Source organism: Salmo salar, chromosome 09 (assembly GCF_965601325.2).
Source record: "Salmo salar chromosome 09, fSalSal1, whole genome shotgun sequence".
Classification (NCBI taxonomy): Eukaryota; Metazoa; Chordata; class Actinopteri; order Salmoniformes; family Salmonidae; genus Salmo; species Salmo salar.
Window position 1 is genome coordinate 99,892,752 of NC_138299.1, and position 26,998 is coordinate 99,919,749.

Consider the following 26,998-nt stretch of genomic DNA (forward strand, 5'->3'; position numbering starts at 1 on the left):
TGATGGGGGGGGGGGTACACATCAGAATAACATCATAACTGATGGGGGGGGGGGGGGTACACATCAGAATAACATCATAACTGATGGGGGGGTACACATCAGAATAGCATCATAACTGATGGGGGGTACACATCAGAATAACATCATAACTGATGGGGGGGTACACATCAGAATAACATCATAACTGATGGGGGGGTACACATTGGAATAACATCATAACTGATGGGGGGGTACACATCAGAATAACATCACAACTGATGGGGGGGTACACATCAGAATAACATCATAACTGATGGGGGGGGTACACATCAGAATAACATCATAACTGATGGGGGGTACCCATCAGAATAACATCATAACTGATGGGGGGGTACACATCAGAATAACATCATAACTGATGGGTGGTACACATCAGAATAACATCATAACTGATGGGGGGAGTACACATCAGAATAACATCATAACTGATGGGGGGGTACACATCAGAATAACATCACAACTGATGGGGGGTACACATCAGAATAACATCACAACTGATGGGGGGGTACACATCAGAATAACATCATAACTGATGGGGGGGTACACATCAGAATAACATCATAACTGATGGGGGGTACCCATCAGAATAACATCATAACTGATGGGGGGGTACACATCAGAATAACATCATAACTGATGGGGGGTACACATCAGAATAACATCATAACTGATGGGGGGTACACATCAGAATAACATCATCACTGATGGGGGGGTACCCATCAGAATAACATCATAACTGATGGGGGGGGTACACATCAGAATAACATCATAACTGATGGGGGGGTACACATTGGAATAACATCATAACTGATGGGGGGGTACACATCAGAATAACATCACAACTGATGGGGGGGGGGTACACATCAGAATAACATCATAACTGATGGGGGGGTACACATCAGAATAACACCACAACTGATGGGGGGGTACACATCAGAATAACATCATAACTGATGGGGGGGGTACACATCAGAATAACATCATAACTGATGGGGGGTTACACATCAGAATAACATCATAACTGATGGGGGGTACACATCAGAATAAAATCACAACTGATGGGGGGTACACATCAGAATAACACCACAACTGATGGGGGGGTACACATCAGAATAACATCATAACTGATGGGGGGGGTACACATCAGAATAACATCATAACTGATGGGGGGGTACACATCAGAATAACACCACAACTGATGGGGGGGTACACATCAGAATAACATCATAACTGATGGGGGGGGGGGGGGGGGGTACACATCAGAATAACATCATAACTGATGGGGGGTACACATCAGAATAACATCATAACTGATGGGGGGTACACATCAGAATAACATCATAACTGATGGGGGGGTACACATCAGAATAACATCATAACTGATGGGGGGGTACACATTAGAATAACACCATAACTGATGGGGGGGTACACATCAGAATAACATCATAACTGATGGGGGGGTACACATCAGAATAACACCACAACTGATGGGGGGGTACACATCAGAATAACATCATAACTGATGGGGGGGTACACATCAGAATAACATCATAACTGATGGGGGGGTACACATCAGAATAACATCATAACTGATGGGGGGGTACACATCAGAATAACATCATAACTGATGGGGGGGTACACATTAGAATAACACCATAACTGATGGGGGGGTACACGTCAGAATAACGTCATAACTGATGGGGGGGTACACATAAAAATAACATCATAACTGATGGGGGGTACACATCAGAATAACATCATAACTGATGGGGGGGGGGGGGTACACATCAGAATAACATCATAACTGATGGGGGGGTACCCATCAGAATAACATCATAACTGATGGGGGGGGGGGGTACACATCAGAATAACATCATAACTGATGGGGGGGGGTACACATCAGAATAACATCATAACTGATGGGGGGTACCCATCAGAATAGGTCTGGATGTTATAGAGGCTCACAAAGTTTATAACAAGTACCAATGCATTATACCCATCGGCTTTATGCAACGCCTTTATAGTGCACTACTTTAGAGCCATATTGGCCCTGGTAAACAGTAGTACACATTAGAATAACACCATAACTGATGGGGGGTTTACAAATCAGAATAGCTTCACAACTGATGGGGGGGTACACATCAGAATAACATCACAACTGATGGGGGGGTACAAATCAGAATAGCTTCACAACTGATGGGGGGGTACACATCAGAATAACATCATAACTGATGGGGGGGGGTACACATCAGAATAACATCATAACTGATGGGGGGGTACACATCAGAATAACATCATAACTGATGGGGGGTACACATCAGAATAACATCATAACTGATGGGGGGGTACACATCAGAATAACATCATAACTGATGGGGGGGTACACATCGGAATAACATCATAACTGATGGGGGGGTACACATCAGAATAACATCACAACTGATGGGGGGGTACACATCAGAATAACATCATAACTGATGGGGGGGTACACATCAGAATAACATCATAACTGATGGGGGGGTACACATCAGAATAACATCATAACTGATGGGGGGGTACACATCAGAATAACATCATAACTGATGGGGGGTACACATCAGAATAACATCATAACTGATGGGGGGAGTACACATCAGAATAACATCATAACTGATGGGGGGGTACACATCAGAATAACATCATAACTGATGGGGGGTACACATCAGAATAACATCATAACTGATGGGGGGGTACACATCAGAATAACATCATAACTGATGGGGGGGTACACATCAGAATAACATCATAACTGATGGGGGGGTACACATCAGAATAACATCATAACTGATGGGGGGGTACACATCAGAATAACATCATAACTGATGGGGGGTACACATCAGAATAACATCATAACTGATGGGGGGTACACATCAGAATAACATCATCACTGATGGGGGGGTACCCATCAGAATAACATCATAACTGATGGGGGGGGTACACATCAGAATAACATCATAACTGATGGGGGGGTACACATTGGAATAACATCATAACTGATGGGGGGGTACACATCAGAATAACATCACAACTGATGGGGGGGGGGTACACATCAGAATAACATCATAACTGATGGGGGGGTACACATCAGAATAACACCACAACTGATGGGGGGGTACACTTCAGAATAACATCATAACTGATGGGGGGGGGGTACACATCAGAATAACATCATAACTGATGGGGGGTTACACATCAGAATAACATCATAACTGATGGGGGGTACACATCAGAATAAAATCACAACTGATGGGGGGTACACATCAGAATAACACCACAACTGATGGGGGGGTACACATCAGAATAACATCATAACTGATGGGGGGGTACACATCAGAATAACATCATAACTGATGGGGGGGTACACATCAGAATAACACCACAACTGATGGGGGGGTACACATCAGAATAACATCATAACTGATGGGGGGGGGGGGTACACATCAGAATAACATCATAACTGATGGGGGGGTACACATCAGAATAACATCATAACTGATGGGGGGTACACATCAGAATAACATCATAACTGATGGGGGGGTACACATCAGAATAACATCATAACTGATGGGGGGGTACACATTAGAATAACACCATAACTGATGGGGGGGTACACATCAGAATAACATCATAACTGATGGGGGGGTACACATCAGAATAACACCACAACTGATGGGGGGGTACACATCAGAATAACATCATAACTGATGGGGGGGTACACATCAGAATAACATCATAACTGATGGGGGGGTACACATTAGAATAACACCATAACTGATGGGGGGGTACACATCAGAATAACATCATAACTGATGGGGGGGGGGGGTACACATCAGAATAACATCATAACTGATGGGGGGGTACACATCAGAATAACATCATAACTGATGGGGGGTACACATCAGAATAACATCATAACTGATGGGGGGGTACACATCAGAATAACATCATAACTGATGGGGGGGTACACATTGGAATAACATCATAACTGATGGGGGGGTACACATCAGAATAACATCACAACTGATGGGGGGGTACACATCAGAATAACATCATAACTGATGGGGGGGGTACACATCAGAATAACATCATAACTGATGGGGGGTACCCATCAGAATAACATCATAACTGATGGGGGGGTACACATCAGAATAACATCATAACTGATGGGTGGTACACATCAGAATAACATCATAACTGATGGGGGGAGTACACATCAGAATAACATCATAACTGATGGGGGGGTACACATCAGAATAACATCACAACTGATGGGGGGTACACATCAGAATAACATCACAACTGATGGGGGGGTACCCATCAGAATAACATCATAACTGATGGGGGGGTACACATCAGAATAACATCATAACTGATGGGGGGTACCCATCAGAATAACATCATAACTGATGGGGGGGTACACATCAGAATAACATCATAACTGATGGGGGGTACACATCAGAATAACATCATAACTGATGGGGGGTACACATCAGAATAACATCATCACTGATGGGGGGGTACCCATCAGAATAACATCATAACTGATGGGGGGGGTACACATCAGAATAACATCATAACTGATGGGGGGGTACACATTGGAATAACATCATAACTGATGGGGGGGTACACATCAGAATAACATCACAACTGATGGGGGGGGGGGTACACATCAGAATAACATCATAACTGATGGGGGGGTACACATCAGAATAACACCACAACTGATGGGGGGGTACACATCAGAATAACATCATAACTGATGGGGGGGGGGTACACATCAGAATAACATCATAACTGATGGGGGGTTACACATCAGAATAACATCATAACTGATGGGGGGTACACATCAGAATAAAATCACAACTGATGGGGGGTACACATCAGAATAACACCACAACTGATGGGGGGGTACACATCAGAATAACATCATAACTGATGGGGGGGTACACATCAGAATAACATCATAACTGATGGGGGGGTACACATCAGAATAACACCACAACTGATGGGGGGGTACACATCAGAATAACATCATAACTGATGGGGGGGGGGGGGGGTACACATCAGAATAACATCATAACTGATGGGGGGGTACACATCAGAATAACATCATAACTGATGGGGGGTACACATCAGAATAACATCATAACTGATGGGGGGGTACACATCAGAATAACATCATAACTGATGGGGGGTACACATTAGAATAACACCATAACTGATGGGGGGGTACACATCAGAATAACATCATAACTGATGGGGGGGTACACATCAGAATAACACCACAACTGATGGGGGGGTACACATCAGAATAACATCATAACTGATGGGGGGGTACACATCAGAATAACATCATAACTGATGGGGGGGTACACATCAGAATAACATCATAACTGATGGGGGGGTACACATCAGAATAACATCATAACTGATGGGGGGGTACACATTAGAATAACACCATAACTGATGGGGGGGTACACGTCAGAATAACGTCATAACTGATGGGGGGGTACACATAAAAATAACATCATAACTGATGGGGGGTACACATCAGAATAACATCATAACTGATGGGGGGGGGTACACATCAGAATAACATCATAACTGATGGGGGGGTACCCATCAGAATAACATCATAACTGATGGGGGGGGGGTACACATCAGAATAACATCATAACTGATGGGGGGGGGTACACATCAGAATAACATCATAACTGATGGGGGGTACCCATCAGAATAGGTCTGGATGTTATAGAGGCTCACAAAGTTTATAACAAGTACCAATGCATTATACCCATCGGCTTTATGCAACGCCTTTATAGTGCACTACTTTAGAGCCATATTGGCCCTGGTAAACAGTAGTACACATTAGAATAACACCATAACTGATGGGGGGTTTACAAATCAGAATAGCTTCACAACTGATGGGGGGGTACACATCAGAATAACATCACAACTGATGGGGGGGTACAAATCAGAATAGCTTCACAACTGATGGGGGGGTACACATCAGAATAACATCACAACTGATGGGGGGGTACACATCAGAATAAAATCACAACTGATGGGGGGTACACATCAGAATAACACCACAACTGATGGGGGGGTACACATCAGAATAACATCATAACTGATGGGGGGGTACACATCAGAATAACATCAAAACTGATGGGGGGGTACACATCAGAATAACACCAAAACTGATGGGGGGGTACACATCAGAATAACATCACAACTGATGGGGGGGGTACACATCAGAATAACATCATAACTGATGGGGGGGGTACACATCAGAATAACATCATAACTGATGGGGGGTACCCATCAGAATAACATCATAACTGATGGGGGGGTACACATCAGAATAACATCATAACTGATGGGGGGTACACATCAGAATAACATCATAACTGATGGGGGGTACACATCAGAATAACATCATCACTGATGGGGGGGTACACATCAGAATAACATCATAACTGATGGGGGGGGTACACATCAGAATAACATCATAACTGATGGGGGGGTACACATCAGAATAACATCATAACTGATGGGGGGGTACACATCAGAATAACATCATAACTGATGGGGGGGGTACACATCAGAATAACATCATAACTGATGGGGGGGTACACATCAGAATAACATCATAACTGATGGGGGGGTACACATCAGAATAACATCATAACTGATGGGGGGGGGGGGTACACATCAGAATAACATCATAACTGATGGGGGGTTACACATCAGAATAACATCATAACTGATGGGGGGTACACATCAGAATAAAATCACAACTGATGGGGGGTACACATCAGAATAACACCACAACTGATGGGGGGGTACACATCAGAATAACATCATAACTGATGGGGGGGTACACATCAGAATAACATCATAACTGATGGGGGGGTACACATCAGAATAACACCACAACTGATGGGGGGGTACACATCAGAATAACATCATAACTGATGGGGGGGGGGGGGGGGTACACATCAGAATAACATCATAACTGATGGGGGGGTACACATCAGAATAACATCATAACTGATGGGGGGTACACATCAGAATAACATCATAACTGATGGGGGGGTACACATCAGAATAACATCATAACTGATGGGGGGGTACACATCAGAATAACATCATAACTGATGGGGGGTACCCATCAGAATAACATCATAACTGATGGGGGGGTACACATCAGAATAACATCATAACTGATGGGGGGGTACACATCAGAATAACATCATAACTGATGGGGGGGTACACATCAGAATAACATCATAACTGATGGGGGGGTACACATCAGAATAACATCATAACTGATGGGGGGGTACACATCAGAATAACATCATAACTGATGGGGGGGTACACATTAGAATAACACCATAACTGATGGGGGGGTACACATCAGAATAACATCATAACTGATGGGGGGGTACACATCAGAATAACATCATAACTGATGGGGGGGTAAACATCAGAATAACATCATAACTGATGGGGGGGGGTACACATCAGAATAACATCATAACTGATGGGGGGGTACCCATCAGAATAACATCATAACTGATGGGGGGGGGTACACATCAGAATAACATCATAACTGATGGGGGGTACCCATCAGAATAACATCATAACTGATGGGGGGGTACACATCAGAATAACATCACAACTGATGGGGGGGTACAAATCAGAATAGCATCACAACTGATGGGGGGGTACACATCAGAATAACATCACAACTGATGGGGGGGTACACATCAGAATAACATCACAACTGATGGGGGGGTACACATCAGAATAACACCACAACTGATGGGGGGGTACACATCAGAATAACATCATAACTGATGGGGGGGTACACATCAGAATAACATCAAAACTGATGGGGGGGTACACATCAGAATAACACCAAAACTGATGGGGGGGTACACATCAGAATAACATCATAACTGATGGGGGGGGTACACATCAGAATAACATCATAACTGATGGGGGGGGTACACATCAGAATAACATCATAACTGATGGGGGGTACACATCAGAATAACATCATAACTGATGGGGGGGTACACATCAGAATAACATCATAACTGAATGGGGGGTACACATCAGATTAACATCATAACTGATGGGGGGGTACACATCAGAATAACATCATAACTGATGGGGGGGTACACATCAGAATAACACCACAACTGATGGGGGGGTACACATCAGAATAACATCATAACTGATGGGGGGGGTACACATCAGAATAACATCATAACTGATGGGGGGGTACACATCAGAATAACATAATAACTGATGGGGGGTACACATCATAATAACATCATAACTGATGGGGGGGTACACATCAGAATAACATCATAACTGATGGGGGGGTACACATCAGAATAACATCAGAACTGATGGGGGGGTACACATCAGAATAACATCATAACTGATGGGGGGGTACACATCAGAATAACATCATAACTGATGGGGGGGGGTACACATCAGAATAACATCATAACTGATGGGGGGGTACCCATCAGAATAACATCATAACTGATGGGGGGGGGGGGGGGTACACATCAGAATAACATCATAACTGATGGGGGGGGTACACATCAGAATAACATCATAACTGATGGGGGGTACCCATCAGAATAGGTCTGGATGTTATAGAGGCTCACAAAGTTTATAACAAGTACCAATGCATTATACCCATCGGCTTTATGCAACGCCTTTATAGTGCACTACTTTAGAGCCATATTGGCCCTGGTAAACAGTAGTACACATTAGAATAACACCATAACTGATGGGGGGTTTACAAATCAGAATAGCTTCACAACTGATGGGGGGGTACACATCAGAATAACATCACAACTGATGGGGGGGTACACATCAGAATAAAATCACAACTGATGGGGGGTACACATCAGAATGACACCACAACTGATGGGGGGGTACACATCAGAATAACGTCATAACTGATGGGGGGGGTACACATCAGAATAACATCATAACTGATGGGGGGTACACATCAGAATAACATCATAACTGATGGGGGGTACACATCAGAATAACATCATAACTGATGGGGGGGTACACATCAGAATAACATCATAACTGATGGGGGGGTACACATTAGAATAACACCATAACTGATGGGGGGGTACACATCAGAATAACATCATAACTGATGGGGGGGGTACACATCAGAATAACATCATAACTGATGGGGGGGTACACATCAGAATAACATCATAACTGATGGGGGGGTACACATCAGAATAACATCATAACTGATGGGGGGGTACACATCAGAATAACATCATAACTGATGGGGGGGTACACATTGGAATAACATCATAACTGATGGGGGGGTACACATCAGAATAACATCACAACTGATGGGGGGGTACACATCAGAATAACATCATAACTGATGGGGGGGTACACATCAGAATAACATCATAACTGATGGGGGGTACCCATCAGAATAACATCATAACTGATGGGGGGGTACACATCAGAATAACATCATAACTGATGGGGGGTACACATCAGAATAACATCATAACTGATGGGGGGGTACACATCAGAATAACATCATAACTGATGGTGGGGGGTACACATCAGAATAACATCATAACTGATGGGGGGGTACACATCAGAATAACATCATAACTGATGGGGGGGGGGGTACACATCAGAATAACATCATAACTGATGGGGGGGTACACATCAGAATAACATCATAACTGATGGGGGGGTAAACATCAGAATAACATCATAACTGATGGGGGGGGTACACATCAGAATAACATCATAACTGATGGGGGGGTACCCATCAGAATAACATCATAACTGATGGGGGGGGGTACACATCAGAATAACATCATAACTGATGGGGGGTACACATCAGAATAACATCATAACTGATGGGGGGGTACACATCAGAATAACATCATAACTGATGGGGGGGTACACATCAGAATAACATCATAACTGATGGGGGGGTACACATCAGAATAACATCATAACTGATGGGGGGGTACACATCAGAATAACATCATAACTGATGGGGGGGTACACATTAGAATAACATCATAACTGATGGGGGGGTACACATCAGAATAACATCATAACTGATGGGGGGGTACACATCAGAATAACATCATAACTGATGGGGGGGTACACATTAGAATAACACCATAACTGATGGGGGGGTACACATCAGAATAACATCATAACTGATGGGGGGTACACATCAGAATAACATCATAACTGATGGGGGGGTACACATCAGAATAACATCATAACTGATGGGGGGGGTACACATCAGAATAACATCATAACTGATGGGGGGGTACCCATCAGAATAACATCATAACTGATGGGGGGGGGGGGGGGTACACATCAGAATAACATCATAACTGATGGGGGGGTACACATCAGAATAACATCATAACTGATGGGGGGTACACATCAGAATAACATCATAACTGATGGGGGGGTACACATCAGAATAACATCATAACTGATGGGGGGGGGGGTACACATCAGAATAACATCATAACTGATGGGTGGTACACATCAGAATAACATCATAACTGATGGGGGGGTACACATCAGAATAACATCTTAACTGATGGGGGGGTACACATTAGAATAACACCATAACTGATGGGGGGGTACACATCAGAATAACATCATAACTGATGGGGGGGTACACATCAGAATAACATCATAACTGATGGGGGGGTACACATCAGAATAACATCATAACTGATGGGGGGGTACACATCAGAATAACATCACAACTGATGGGGGGGTACACATCAGAATAACATCATAACTGATGGGGGGGTACACATCAGAATAACATCATAACTGATGGGGGGTACCCATCAGAATAACATCATAACTGATGGGGGGGGTACACATCAGAATAACATCATAACAGATGGGGGGTACACATCAGAATAACATCATAACTGATGGGGGGGTACACATCAGAATAACATCATAACTGATGGGGGGGTACACATCAGAATAACATCATAACTGATGGGGGGGTACACATCAGAATAACATCATAACTGATGGGGGGGTACACATCAGAATAACATCATAACTGATGGGGGGTACACATCAGAATAACATCATAACTGATGGGGGGTACACATCAGAATAACATCATAACTGATGGGGGGGTACACATTAGAATAACATCATAACTGATGGGGGGGTACACATCAGAATAACATCATAACTGATGGGGGGGTACACATCAGAATAACATCATAACTGATGGGGGGGTACACATTAGAATAACACCATAACTGATGGGGGGGTACACATTTGAATAACATCATAACTGATGGGGGGGTACACATCAGAATAACATCATAACTGATGGGGGGGGTACACATCAGAATAACATCATAACTGATGGGGGGGGGGTACACATCAGAATAACATCATAACTGATGGGGGGGTACCCATCAGAATAACATCATAACTGATGGGGGGGGGGTACACATCAGAATAACATCATAACTGATGGGGGGTACCCATCAGAATAACATCATAACTGATGGGGGGGTACACATCAGAATAACATCATAACTGATGGGGGGGTACACATCAGAATAACATCATAACTGATGGGGGGTACACATCAGAATAACATCATAACTGATGGGGGGTACACATCAGAATAACATCATAACTGATGGGGGGGTACACATTAGAATAACATCATAACTGATGGGGGGGTACACATCAGAATAACATCATAACTGATGGGGGGGTACACATCAGAATAACATCATAACTGATGGGGGGGTACACATTAGAATAACACCATAACTGATGGGGGGGTACACATTTGAATAACATCATAACTGATGGGGGGGTACACATCAGAATAACATCATAACTGATGGGGGGGTACACATCAGAATAACATCATAACTGATGGGGGGGGGTACACATCAGAATAACATCATAACTGATGGGGGGGTACCCATCAGAATAACATCATAACTGATGGGGGGGTACCATCAGAATAACATCATAACTGATGGGGGGGTACACATCAGAATAACATCATAACTGAAGGGGGGGGGTACACATCAGAATAACATCATAACTGATGGGGGGTACACATCAGAATAACATCATAACTGATGGGGGGGTACACATTAGAATAACATCATAACTGATGGGGGGGTACACATCAGAATAACATCATAACTGATGGGGGGGTACACATCAGAATAACATCATAACTGATGGGGGGGTACACATTAGAATAACACCATAACTGATGGGGGGGTACACATTTGAATAACATCATAACTGATGGGGGGGGGTACACATCAGAATAACATCATAACTGATGGGGGGGTACACATCAGAATAACATCATAACTGATGGGGGGGGGTACACATCAGAATAACATCATAACTGATGGGGGGGTACCCATCAGAATAACATCATAACTGATGGGGGGGGGGGGGGTACACATCAGAATAACATCATAACTGAAGGGGGGGGGTACACATCAGAATAACATCATAACTGATGGGGGGTACCCATCAGAATAGGTCTGGATGTTATAGAGGCTCACAAAGTTTATAACAAGTACCAATGCATTATACCCATCGGCTATATGCAACGCCTTTATAGTGCACTACTTTAGAGCCATATTGTCCCTGGTAAACAGTAGTACACATTAGAATAACACCATAACTGATGGGGGGTTTACAAATCAGAATAGATTCACAACTGATGGGGGGGGTACACATCAGAATAACATCACAACTGATGGGGGGGTACACATCAGAATAAAATAACAACTGATGGGGGGTACACATCAGAATGACACCACAACTGATGGGGGGGTACACATCAGAATAACGTCATAACTGATTGGGGGGGTACATATCAGAATAACATCATAACTGATGGGGGGTACACATCAGAATAACATCATAGCTGATGGGGGGGTACACATCAGAATAACATCATAACTGATGGGAGGGTACACATCAGAATAACATCATAACTGATGGGGGGGTACACATCAGAATAACATCATAACTGATGGGGGGGTACACATCAGAATAACATCATAACTGATGGGGGGTACACATCAGAATAACATCATAACTGATGGGGGGGTACACATCAGAATAACACCATAACTGATGGGGGGGTACACATCAGAATAACATCATAACTGATGGGGGGGTACACATCAGAATAACATCATAACTGATGGGGGGGTACACATTGGAATAACATCATAACTGATGGGGGGGTACACATCAGAATAACATCACAACTGATGGGGGGGTACACATCAGAATAACATCATAACTGATGGGGGGTGGGTACACATCAGAATAACATCATAACTGATGGGGGGTACCCATCAGAATAACATCATAACTGATGGGGGGGTACACATCAGAATAACATCATAACTGATGGGGGGTACACATCAGAATAACATCATAACTGATGGGGGGGTACACATCAGAATAACATCATAACTGATGGTGGGGGGTACACATCAGAATTACATCATAACTGATGGGGGGGTACACATCAGAATAACATCATAACTGATGGGGGGGGGGGTACACATCAGAATAACATCATAACTGATGGGGGGGTACACATCAGAATAACATCATAACTGATGGGGGGGTAAACATCAGAATAACATCATAACTGATGGGGGGGGGTACACATCAGAATAACATCATAACTGATGGGGGGGTACCCATCAGAATAACATCATAACTGATGGGGGGGGGTACACATCAGAATAACATCATAACTGATGGGGGGTACCCATCAGAATAACATCATAACTGATGGGGGGGTACACATCAGAATAACATCATAACTGATGGGGGGGTACACATCAGAATAACATCATAACTGATGGGGGGTACACATCAGAATAACATCATAACTGATGGGGGGGTTCACATCAGAATAACATCATAACTGATGGGGGGGTACACATTAGAATAACATCATAACTGATGGGGGGGTACACATCAGAATAACATCATAACTGATGGGGGGGTACACATCAGAATAACATCATAACTGATGGGGGAGTACACATTAGAATAACACCATAACTGATGGGGGGGTACACATCAGAATAACATCATAACTGATGGGGGGTACACATCAGAATAACATCATAACTGATGGGGGGGTACACATCAGAATAACATCATAACTGATGGGGGGGGTACACATCAGAATAACATCATAACTGATGGGGGGGTACCCATCAGAATAACATCATAACTGATGGGGGGGGGGGGGTACACATCAGAATAACATCATAACTGAAGGGGGGGGTACACATCAGAATAACATCATAACTGATGGGGGGTACCCATCAGAATAGGTCTGGATGTTATAGAGGCTCACAAAGTTTATAACAAGTACCAATAAATTATACCCATCGGCTTTATGCAACGCCTTTATAGTGCACTACTTTAGAGCCATATTGTCCCTGGTAAACAGTAGTACACATTAGAATAACACCATAACTGATGGGGGGTTTACAAATCAGAATAGATTCCCAACTGATGGGGGGTACACATCAGAATAACATCACAACTGATGGGGGGGGTACACATCAGAATAAAATCACAACTGATGGGGGGTACACATCAGAATGACACCACAACTGATGGGGGGGTACACATCAGAATAACGTCATAACTGATTGGGGGGGTACATATCAGAATAACATCATAACTGATGGGGGGTACACATCAGAATAACATCATAACTGATGGGGGGGTACACATCAGAATAACATCATAACTGATGGGGGGGTACACATCAGAATAACATCATAACTGATGGGGGGGGTACACATCAGAATAACATCATAACTGATGGGGGGGTACACATCAGAATAACATCATAACTGATGGGGGGTACACATCAGAATAACATCATAACTGATGGGGGGGTACACATCAGAATAACATCATAACTGATGGGGGGGTACACATTGGAATAACATCATAACTGATGGGGGGGTACACATCAGAATAACATCACAACTGATGGGGGGGGTACACATCAGAATAACATCATAACTGATGGGGGGGGGGGTACACATCAGAATAACATCATAACTGATGGGGGGTACCCATCAGAATAACATCATAACTGATGGGGGGGTACACATCAGAATAACATCATAACTGATGGGGGGTATACATCAGAATAATATCATAACTGATGGGGGGGTACACATCAGAATAACATCATAACTGATGGTGGGGGGTACACATCAGAATAACATCATAACTGATGGGGGTACACATCAGAATAACATCATAACTGATGGGGGGGGGGGTACACATCAGAATAACATCATAACTGATGGGGGGGTACACATCAGAATAACATCATAACTGATGGGGGGGTACACATCAGAATAACATCATAACTGATGGGGGGGGGGTACACATCAGAATAACATCATAACTGATGGGGGGGTACCCATCAGAATAACATCATAACTGATGGGGGGGGTACACATCAGAATAACATCATAACTGATGGGGGGTACCCATCAGAATAACATCATAACTGATGGGGGGTACACATCAGAATAACATCATAACTGATGGGGGGGTACACATCAGAATAACATCATAACTGATGGGGGGTACACATCAGAATAAAATCACAACTGATGGGGGGGTACACATCAGAATAAAATCACAACTGATGGGGGGTACACATCAGAATAACACCACAACTGATGGGGGGGTACACATCAGAATAACATCATAACTGATGGGGGGGGTACACATCAGAATAACATCATAACTGATGGGGGGGTACACATCAGAATAACATCACAACTGATGGGGGGTACACATCAGAATAACACCACAACTGATGGGGGGGTACACATCAGAATAACATCATAACTGATGGGGGGGTACACATCAGAATAACATCATAACTGATGGGGGGTACACATCAGAATAACATCATAACTGATGGGGGGGTACACATCAGAATAACATCATAACTGATGGGGGGGTACACATTAGAATAACACCATAACTGATGGGGGGGTACACATCAGAATAACATCATAACTGATGGGGGGTACACATCAGAATAACATCATAACTGATGGGGGGGTACACATTGGAATAACATCATAACTGATGGGGGGGTACACATCAGAATAACATCACCACTGATGGGGGGGTACACATCAGAATAACATCATAACTGAAGGGGGGGTACACATCAGAATAACATCATAACTGATGGGGGGTACCCATCAGAATAACATCATAACTGATGGGGGGGTACACATCAGAATAACATCATAACTGATGGGGGGTACACATCAGAATAACATCATAACTGATGGGGGGGTACACATCAGAATAACATCATAACTGATGGTGGGGGGTACACATCAGAATAACATCATAACTGATGGGGGGGTACACATCAGAATAACATCATAACTGATGGGGGGGGGGTACACATCAGAATAACATCATAACTGATGGGGGGGTACACATCAGAATAACATCATAACTGATGGGGGGGGTAAACATCAGAATAACATCATAACTGATGGGGGGGGGGTACACATCAGAATAACATCATAACTGATGGGGGGGTACACATCAGAATAACATCATAACTGATGGGGGGGTACACATCAGAATAACATCATAACTGATGGGGGGGGGTACACATCAGAATAACATCATAACTGATGGGGGGGTACCCATCAGAATAACATCATAACTGATGGGGGGGGGTACACATCAGAATAACATCATAACTGATGGGGGGTACCCATCAGAATAACATCATAACTGATGGGGGGTACACATCAGAATAACATCATAACTGATGGGGGGGTACACATCAGAATAACATCATAACTGATGGGGGGGTACACATCAGAATAACATCATAACTGATGGGGGGTACACATCAGAATAACATCATAACTGATGGGGGGGTACACATCAGAATAACATCATAACTGATGGGGGGGTACACATTGGAATAACATCATAACTGATGGGGGGGTACACATCAGAATAACATCACAACTGATGGGGGGGGTACACATCAGAATAACATCATAACTGATGGGGGGGGGGGTACACATCAGAATAACATCATAACTGATGGGGGTACCCATCAGAATAACATCATAACTGATGGGGGGGTACACATCAGAATAACATCATAACTGATGGGGGGTATACATCAGAATAATATCATAACTGATGGGGGGGTACACATCAGAATAACATCATAACTGATGGTGGGGGGTACACATCAGAATAACATCATAACTGATGGGGGGGTACACATCAGAATAACATCATAACTGATGGGGGTACACATCAGAATAACATCATAACTGATGGGGGGGGGTACACATCAGAATAACATCATAACTGATGGGGGGGTACACATCAGAATAACATCATAACTGATGGGGGGGTACACATCAGAATAACATCATAACTGATGGGGGGGGGGTACACATCAGAATAACATCATAACTGATGGGGGGGTACCCATCAGAATAACATCATAACTGATGGGGGGGGGTACACATCAGAATAACATCATAACTGATGGGGGGTACCCATCAGAATAACATCATAACTGATGGGGGGTACACATCAGAATAACATCATAACTGATGGGGGGGTACACATCAGAATAACATCATAACTGATGGGGGGGTACACATCAGAATAAAATCACAACTGATGGGGGGGTACACATCAGAATAAAATCACAACTGATGGGGGGTACACATCAGAATAACACCACAACTGATGGGGGGGTACACATCAGAATAACATCATAACTGATGGGGGGGTACACATCAGAATAACATCATAACTGATGGGGGGGTACACATCAGAATAACATCACAACTGATGGGGGGTACACATCAGAATAACACCACAACTGATGGGGGGGTACACATCAGAATAACATCATAACTGATGGGGGGGTACACATCAGAAAAACATCATAACTGATGGGGGGTACACATCAGAATAACATCATAACTGATGGGGGGTACACATCAGAATAACATCATAACTGATGGGGGGGTACACATTAGAATAACACCATAACTGATGGGGGGGTACACATCAGAATAACATCATAACTGATGGGGGGTACACATCAGAATAACATCATAACTGATGGGGGGGTACACATTGGAATAACATCATAACTGATGGGGGGGTACACATCAGAATAACATCACCACTGATGGGGGGGTACACATCAGAATAACATCATAACTGAAGGGGGGGTACACATCAGAATAACATCATAACTGATGGGGGGTACCCATCAGAATAACATCATAACTGATGGGGGGGTACACATCAGAATAACATCATAACTGATGGGGGGTACACATCAGAATAACATCATAACTGATGGGGGGGTACACATCAGAATAACATCATAACTGATGGTGGGGGGTACACATCAGAATAACATCATAACTGATGGGGGGGTACACATCAGAATAACATCATAACTGATGGGGGGGGGTAAACATCAGAATAACATCATAACTGATGGGGGGGGGGTACACATCAGAATAACATCATAACTGATGGGGGGGTACACATCAGAATAACATCATAACTGATGGGGGGGTACACATCAGAATAACATCATAACTGATGGGGGGGGGGTACACATCAGAATAACATCATAACTGATGGGGGGGTACCCATCAGAATAACATCATAACTGATGGGGGGGGTACACATCAGAATAACATCATAACTGATGGGGGGTACCCATCAGAATAACATCATAACTGATGGGGGGGTACACATCAGAATAACATCATAACTGATGGGGGGTACACATCAGAATAAAATCACAACTGATGGGGGGGTACACATCAGAATAAAATCACAACTGATGGGGGGTACACATCAGAATAACATCATAACTGATGGGGGGGTACACATCAGAATAACATCATAACTGATGGGGGGTACACATCAGAATAACATCATAACTGATGGGGGGTACACATCAGAATAACATCATAACTGATGGGGGGGGGGTACACATCAGAATAACATCATAACTGATGGGGGGGTACACATCAGAATAACATCATAACTGATGGGGGGGTACACATCAGAATAACATCATAACTGATGGGGGGGTACACATCAGAATAACATCATAACTGATGGGGGGGTACACATCAGAATAACATCATAACTGATGGGGGGGTACACATCAGAACAACATCATAACTGATGGGGGGGGTACACATCAGAATAACATCATAACTGATGGGGGGGTACCCATCAGAATAACATCATAACTGATGGGGGGGGGGGGGTACACATCAGAATAACATCATAACTGATGGGGGGGGGGTACACATCAGAATAACATCATAACTGATGGGGGGTACCCATCAGAATAGGTCTGGATGTTATAGAGGCTCACAAAGTTTATAACAAGTACCAATGCATTATACCCATCGGCTTTATGCAACGCCTTTATAGTGCACTACTTTAGAGCCATATTGGCCCTGGTAAACAGTAGTACACTACCCTAAGGGCCCTAGTCAACAGTAGTGCACTACCCTATGGGCCCTGGTCAACAGTAGCGCACTACCCTATGGGCACCGGTCTACAGTAGTGCACTACCCTATGGGCCCTGGTCAACAGTAGTACACTACCCTATGGGCCCTGGGCAACAGTAGTACACTACCCTATGGGCCCTGGTCTACAGTAGTGCACTGCCCTATGGGCCCTGGTCTTCAGTAGTGCACTACCCTATGGGCCCTTGTCAACAGTAGCGCACTACCCTACGGGCCCTGGTCTACAGTAGTACACTACCCTATGGGCCCTGGTCTACAGTAGTGCACTACCCTATGGGCCCTGGTCAACAGTAGTACAATACCCTATGGGCCCTGGTCAACAGTAGCGCACTACCCTATGGGCCCTGGTCAACAGTAGTACACTACCCTATGGGCCCTGGTCTACAGTAGTACACTACCCTATGGGCCCTGGTCAACAGTAGTACACTACCCTATAGGCCCTGGTCTACAGTAGTACACTACCCTATGGGCCCTGGTCTACAGTAGTGCACTACCCTATGGGCCCTGGTCAACAGTAGTACACTACCCTATGGGCCCTGGTCTACAGTAGTGCACTACCCTATGGGCCCTGGTCAACAGTAGTACACTACCCTATGGGCCCTGGTCAACAGTAGCGCACTACCCTATGGGCCCTGGTCTACAGTAGTACACTACCCTATGGGCCCTGGTCTACAGTAGTACACTACCCTATGGGCCCTGGTCAACAGTAGCACACTACCCTATGGGCCCTGGTCAACAGTAGCACACTACCCTATGGGCCCTGGTCAACAGGGAAGCACGGGGAAGCATAGTTCCCGCTCAGCCCAGTCAAAACTGTTCGCTGCTCTGGCACCCCAATGGTGGAACAAGCTCCCTCACCACGCCAGGACAGCGGAGTCAATCACCACCTTCCGGAGACACCTGAAACCCCACCTCTTTAAGGAATACCTGGGATAGGATATAGTAATCCTTCTAACCCCCCCCTCCCCCCCCCAAAAAAACATATAGATGTACTATTGTAAAGTGGTTGTTCCACGGGATATCATAAGGTGAATGCACCAATTTGTAAGTCGCTCTGGATAAGAGCGTCTGCTAAATGACGTAAATGTAAATGTAAAATGCAGTAGTACACTACCCTATGGGCCCTGGTCTACAGTAGTACACTACCCTATGGGCCCTGGTCTACAGTAGTGCACTACCCTATGGGCCCTGGTCTACAGTAGTACACTACCCTATGGGCCCTGGTCTACAGTAGTACACTACCCTATGGGCCCTGGTCAACAGTAGTACACTACCCTATGGGCCCTGGTCTACAGTAGTACACTACCCTATGGGCCCTGGTCTACAGTAGTACACTACCCTATGGGCCCTGGTCTACAGTAGTGCACTACCCTATGGGCCCTGGTCAACAGTAGTACACTACCCTATGGGCCCTGGTCTACAGTAGTACACTACCCTATGGGCCCTGGTCAACAGTAGTACACTACCCTATGGGCCCTGGTCTACAGTAGTACACTACCCTATGGGCCCTGGTCTACAGTAGTGCACTACCCTATGGGCCCTGGTCAACAGTAGTACACTACCCTATGGGCCCTGGTCAACAGTAGTACACTACCCTATGGGCCCTGGTCTACAGTAGTGCACTACCCTATGGGCCCTGGTCAACAGTAGTGCACTACCCTATGAGCCCTGGTCTACAGTAGTGCACTACCCTATGGGCCCTGGTCTACAGTAGTACACTACCCTATGGGCCCTGGTCAACAGTAGTGCACTACCCTATGGGCCCTGGTCAACAGTAGTACACTACCCTATGGGCCCTGGTCAACAGTAGTGCACTACCCTATGGGCCCGGTCAACAGTAGTGCACCACCCTATGGGCCCTGGTCAACAGTAGTGCACTACCCTATGGGCCCTGGTCTACTGTAGTGCACTACCCTATGGGCCCTGGTCTACAGTAGTGCACTACGCTATGGGCCCTGGTCAACAGTAGTGCAGTACCTGAGCAATAGGGCACCATCTGGAACACAGCACTAATTTGTTACCTCATATCAGCGTTTTCAGTTCCAAGAGATTCATTGAGTAATTGAGTGTTTCCAAAATATGTCCTGGCCTTTATTAAGAGTGAAGAAATAGCGACACCAACCCAGTGGATAACGGAATGCTAAAGGTGTAGGTGAGACATCTCATCAAACAATCACCTTAGCCAACCTTAGCCAAACAATAACCTTAGCCAACCTTAGCCAAACAATAACCTTAGCCTTATCAATCCAAAGTCACAATGTCACAATGTCAACAGATTTATGTATTTTCTTATTTAACCTTTATTTAACTAGGCAAGTCAGTTTCTATTCTTATTTAGAATGACGGCCTACTCCGGCCAAACCCTGACGACGCTGGGCCAATTGTGTCGCCGCCCTATGGGACTCCCAATCACAGCCAGATCTGATACAGCCTGGATTCAAACCAGGTACTATAGTGACACCTTCTGTACTGAGATGCAGTGCCTTAGACCGCTGTGCCACTCGGGAGCCAACAAAACATCCAAAAATCCCAACAGAGAATTTATACTGAGACGCAGGCCTTGAGGTGCAAAGAGAGGAGGGTATATTACTGGAAACTTTCGAAGTTTACCAGTAACTTTTGAAGTTTACCAGTAATCTGACAGAATTTTGGTATCTTTCGATTAATAATAAATGGAATCTTAGAAGATGAAATCTAGTGTCCTTTTTGGGTACTACAGATTATCACAGGTGTCTGTAATGATCTCTGGCCCTTTGTTGGCCTTATCACATGGAAAATATATAAGATGATTTTAAAATAATCAATAGTATGGCAAAGCTGTAAAACATTATCTTAAATATATACCATCAACTTAGTGAATACATTTTTTGTTTAATATGAGGGTTTCAGCATGAAATATCCTTGACATATTTTTTTCATACTCTTGTATTTATTTTACTATGTCACTATGTGTTGTTGTCGATGTTTTGGGGCCAACCTGGTGGCAGTTATGAAACAAGTCAACAGTAGGAAGAGTTGCAGAGTTCTTTCATTAATTAGGCTATTTTCTCTTGAACCATTTGGCCCATCCACTAGAAACGCATTGACAATATGGCCACAGGTATAAAAAAAATATCATATATATTAATACATTTTTTCCAAATTGCCATAGATTTACCTGTTAATTACCAAAATTACAGAAGATTTTGGTAACTGTGGTAAACTATGTAAACCTCTTTTATAATATATTATTATATTATACACATCCTATCAAACAGCAGACCTGTTTTTGGGGAAGTCTAGCTTGGTGACGTCTGCCTGGAGGAAGGAGGCGTTGCCATGGTGACTGTTGTCCTGTCTGTTCTTCTCCACGAAGCTCTCCATAAAGTCGACCGCTGTCACGTGACTGGCCTGGGTCAACAGGTGGCTGGTGTATCTACTGGAAGAGACCAAATAAATAAACACAAAGGTCAAACACCTCCACATCAGACAGCGAGGGTCAACTGCCAACTGTCAACAAGAGTCAATGTCACCTGACCAGGAAAAACAGGTTTCCATCATAGCCCAGGGCCAGGGAGTTTTACCTGTCAGGTCACATGGTCAGTTAAACCTCATGTCTCTACAGAGATCATGACGCAGTATATGCTTGTTGTTATTAACGGTCTATCTGGTCAGTTGTTTTATGGATATAGTTCAATAGACCCACTGACCCGATGCCGGCGCCCAGCTCCAGGACCCTCTGACCGGAAAGGCTGGGCAGCAGGGAGAGTATCTCAGGCAGTTCGTGCTGGGTCAGCTCCTGGGCATGAGAGTCCAACATCATTTCCTCAACCGTGGCCTGGCGGCTGTGCTCCTTCCAGAACTCTGTCATCGTACTCCTCTTTACTCAGAGTGGAGAGAAGAACTAAAGCAAACTGCTGGACAAATACACAACAACAATAACACCAACAACAACATACTGTATTTGTATATTTGTTTTATGTACCCAGTCTGTGAGTTATTTTGCTAGGAATTGCCATTCTATTCTATGCTATGCTATGTTATTCTATGCTATTCTATTCTGTCATTCTATGCTACGTTTTTCTATTCTATGCTATTATATTATATTCAATGCTATAATATTATATGCTATGTTATTCAATTCTATTCCATGTTATTCTATGCTATTCTATGCTATGTTTTCCATGCTATGTTATTCTATGTTATGCTATTCTGTTCTATGCTATTCTATGTTATTATATGCTATGTGATTCTATTCTATGCATTCTATGCTATATTATTCTATGCTATGTTATTCTATTCTATGCTATACTTTGCTATTCTATTCTATGCTATGTTATTATATTCTATACTATTATATTCTGTTATTCTATGGTATGTTATTATATTCTATGATATGTGATTATTTTCTATGCTATATTATTCTATGATAAGTTATTCTATTATATTCTATGCTATGCTATTCTAGTCTATGCTATTCTTTGCTATTCTATTCTATGCTATGTTATTATATTCTATGCTATGTTATTATATGCTATACTATGCTATTCTATGCTATGTTATTTCATGCTATGTTATTATACTCTATGCTATTCTATTCTATGCTATTCTTTTATATTCTATGCTATTCTATTCTATGCTATTCTATGTTATTATATGTTATTATATTCTATGCTATTCTATTCTATGCCATGTTATTCTATTCTATTCTATGTTATTATATGCTATTATATTCTATGCCCTTCAATTCTATGTTATTATATGCTATGTTATTATATTCTATGCTATTCTATTATATGCTATGCTATTCTATGCTATGTTATTTTATGCTATGCTATGTTATTCTATGCTATTCTATTTTAAAGCTATTGTAGACTACAGGAAGTGGTAAACTGAGTTTAATACTGTAGTGTTACGATAGAACGAGAGCAACAAGAAGAGGTACTACTCTCCAAAACTCTAAATCACTGGAACAAAATATTGTAGAAATCAACCACTGTTTTGTAAAGAATGCCAACACAATGAAAACGTTTGTCACGTCAATTACTGTCATATACTACCACAACCTCAAATACCTAAAAGCAATATGAACCAAAATAACAACAATCACAACTACTGCTAACAGGTTATATAACGGTCACATAACAGGTCATAATCATTCATAAATCACTATAACAGCCTGACGACTCAAACTGAATTATTCCGCTGCTCTGTCGTTCGGGTTCGTGGGTTTGGCATAGCGTTTGGAGGGAGAAAGGAGTTTGGGTAGCCAGGCAATAAAACTGCAGCAGCAATCTCGATTAGTAGCCAACTAGCCTACTATCAACGTATCAACTATCAATGTATCATCCAGTAGTAAACTGGAATGTAAAAACACTCCAGAACTCATCTACAGCAGTTTGCGTTACTTCCATCATTTGCGTGAATATACTAAACTCAGAACACATGTTGGGCCAAAAAAACCTTGTATTATTAATGTCTGATAAGAAAATGTCAACCACATTGAATAAACCCACACTGTTATTTACAGTCGATAGAGGATGTAAACCATTTCATTCTTACCTTTGGTGTCCATGTTTGATGGTTAAAAAAATAATATATATATATATATATATATATATATATATATATATTGAGAGAACAAAAAGGGCTCAGAATAACTATTACTGTTAGTATTTAGTGATACTAACAGCATCAATTATCAGCCGATGCAATGTTGAGTGTTATTATTGGCAGACTAATGGAAACTTGTTGAGTGCTCGTGTTTAAATAAGCGTTGACCATAATGCGCGTGTATGAGTTGGCTTTCCACATCCATAAGGTGCAGAACTGACCATACTGATGCGCGGAATAAGGGAGGGGAGAGAACAATTACGCATGAATAATCATCTGGGTAATAAAATGGGGGTCTTCGGTGTCTGCTATCTGACGCGTTATGTTAGGACGGGATTTCCCTTACCGTATAACCAGACCTTGACTGTCGATGAACGGATCTGGTGATATGTCAATCATTCAGAGGAGGAGATAAGGCGATATTGAGTCATCCATCCATGTGGAAGTAAAAAAATAAGATTTAGTTGTATGTACATTAGGGTGTATTAAAGATATAGCCGGTGGTCTGAGCAAAGTGCATCTGCGTGCGTTATTTTACCGCGGTTGAAACGAGTCCCGTTCGTCCAGAATGTGCTGACACGGTTCGGATGGGAGCCGCTCATGTGTGGTGTGGCATGCATGCGAGGATTGCGCAATATTGCCTCATGCAGCTGCTTTCTGCAAAAGCGTGGCCTTTAAAGGGCCAGCCTGAGGCAGGAGGCGCATGGTTCAGATTAATAATGATGAAACACATGCAGCAGATTACAGCGTGACCAAACGACAATTTTAAATGTTAATTAATTTTTTTATTAGGAATTACACATTTTCTTTCCATAATGTGAGGACAGGTGTTATGAGAAGCAAATCAGTTTTATAATGGACATAATCACAATACGTTACTTAATAAAATTCACGTTGAGAGAGAGAGAAAGAGAGACAGAGACAGAGAAAGAGAGAGAGAAAGAGAGAGAGAATTTGTATATTATCTACCTCACTTGCTTTGGCAATGTTAACATATGTTTCCCATGCCAATAAAGTCCCTTGACTTGAATTTAATTGAGAGAGAGAGAGAGCCAAAGACCCACAAAGAATTCGAAAACAAATCCAATTTTGATAAACTCCCATATCTATTAGGTGAAATACCACAGTGTGCCATCACAGCAGTAAGATTTGTGACCTGTTGCCATAAAAAAGGGCAACCAGTGAAGAACAAACACCATTGTAAATACAACCCATATTTATGTTAATTTATTTTCCCTTTTGTACTTTAACCATTTGCACATCATTACAACACTGTATACATACATAATATGACATTTGACATGTTGTCACGTCCTGACCAGTAATAGGGGTTATTTGTTATTGTAGTTTGGTCAGGATGTGGCAGAGGGTATTTGTTTTATGTGGTTCAGGGTGGTGGTTTGTTTAGTAGGGTATTTGATTTATGTATTCCGGGGGGTTTTGGGCACTGTTCTATGTTAGTGTATTTCTATGTTCTGTCTAGTCTTTTGTATTTCTATGTTTTGTTAATTGGGGTTGGACTCTCAATTGGAGGCAGGTGTTTTCTAGTTGCCTCTGATTGAGAGTCCTATATATAGGTATGTGTTTGTTGAGTGCTT

At 43.2% G+C, this 26,998-nt stretch overlaps 1 protein-coding gene across 7 annotated transcripts in view; it reads right to left on the reverse strand.

Moving 5' to 3' along the window:
- Positions 1-26,065, reverse strand: part of LOC123744681 (uncharacterized) — an 81,612-nt gene extending 55,547 nt beyond the window's left edge. For 2 of the 7 annotated variants that reach the window (XR_014378840.1, XR_014378841.1), the window contains exons 1-4: positions 25,939-26,065; positions 25,747-25,780; positions 23,498-23,665; positions 23,071-23,226 (exon numbers count right to left, since the gene is read on the reverse strand). Coding sequence is in view for 5 of the 7 variants with exons in the window: in XM_082956098.1 (XP_082812224.1) it covers positions 23,071-23,226; positions 23,498-23,665; positions 25,747-25,780; positions 25,939-26,020 (440 nt within the window). In the remaining 2 variants the exon portion in view is untranslated. The other 5 variants (XM_082956098.1, XM_082956099.1, XM_082956102.1 and 2 more) reach the window with 4 other exon arrangements.
- Positions 26,066-26,998: the final 933 nt, after the last annotated feature.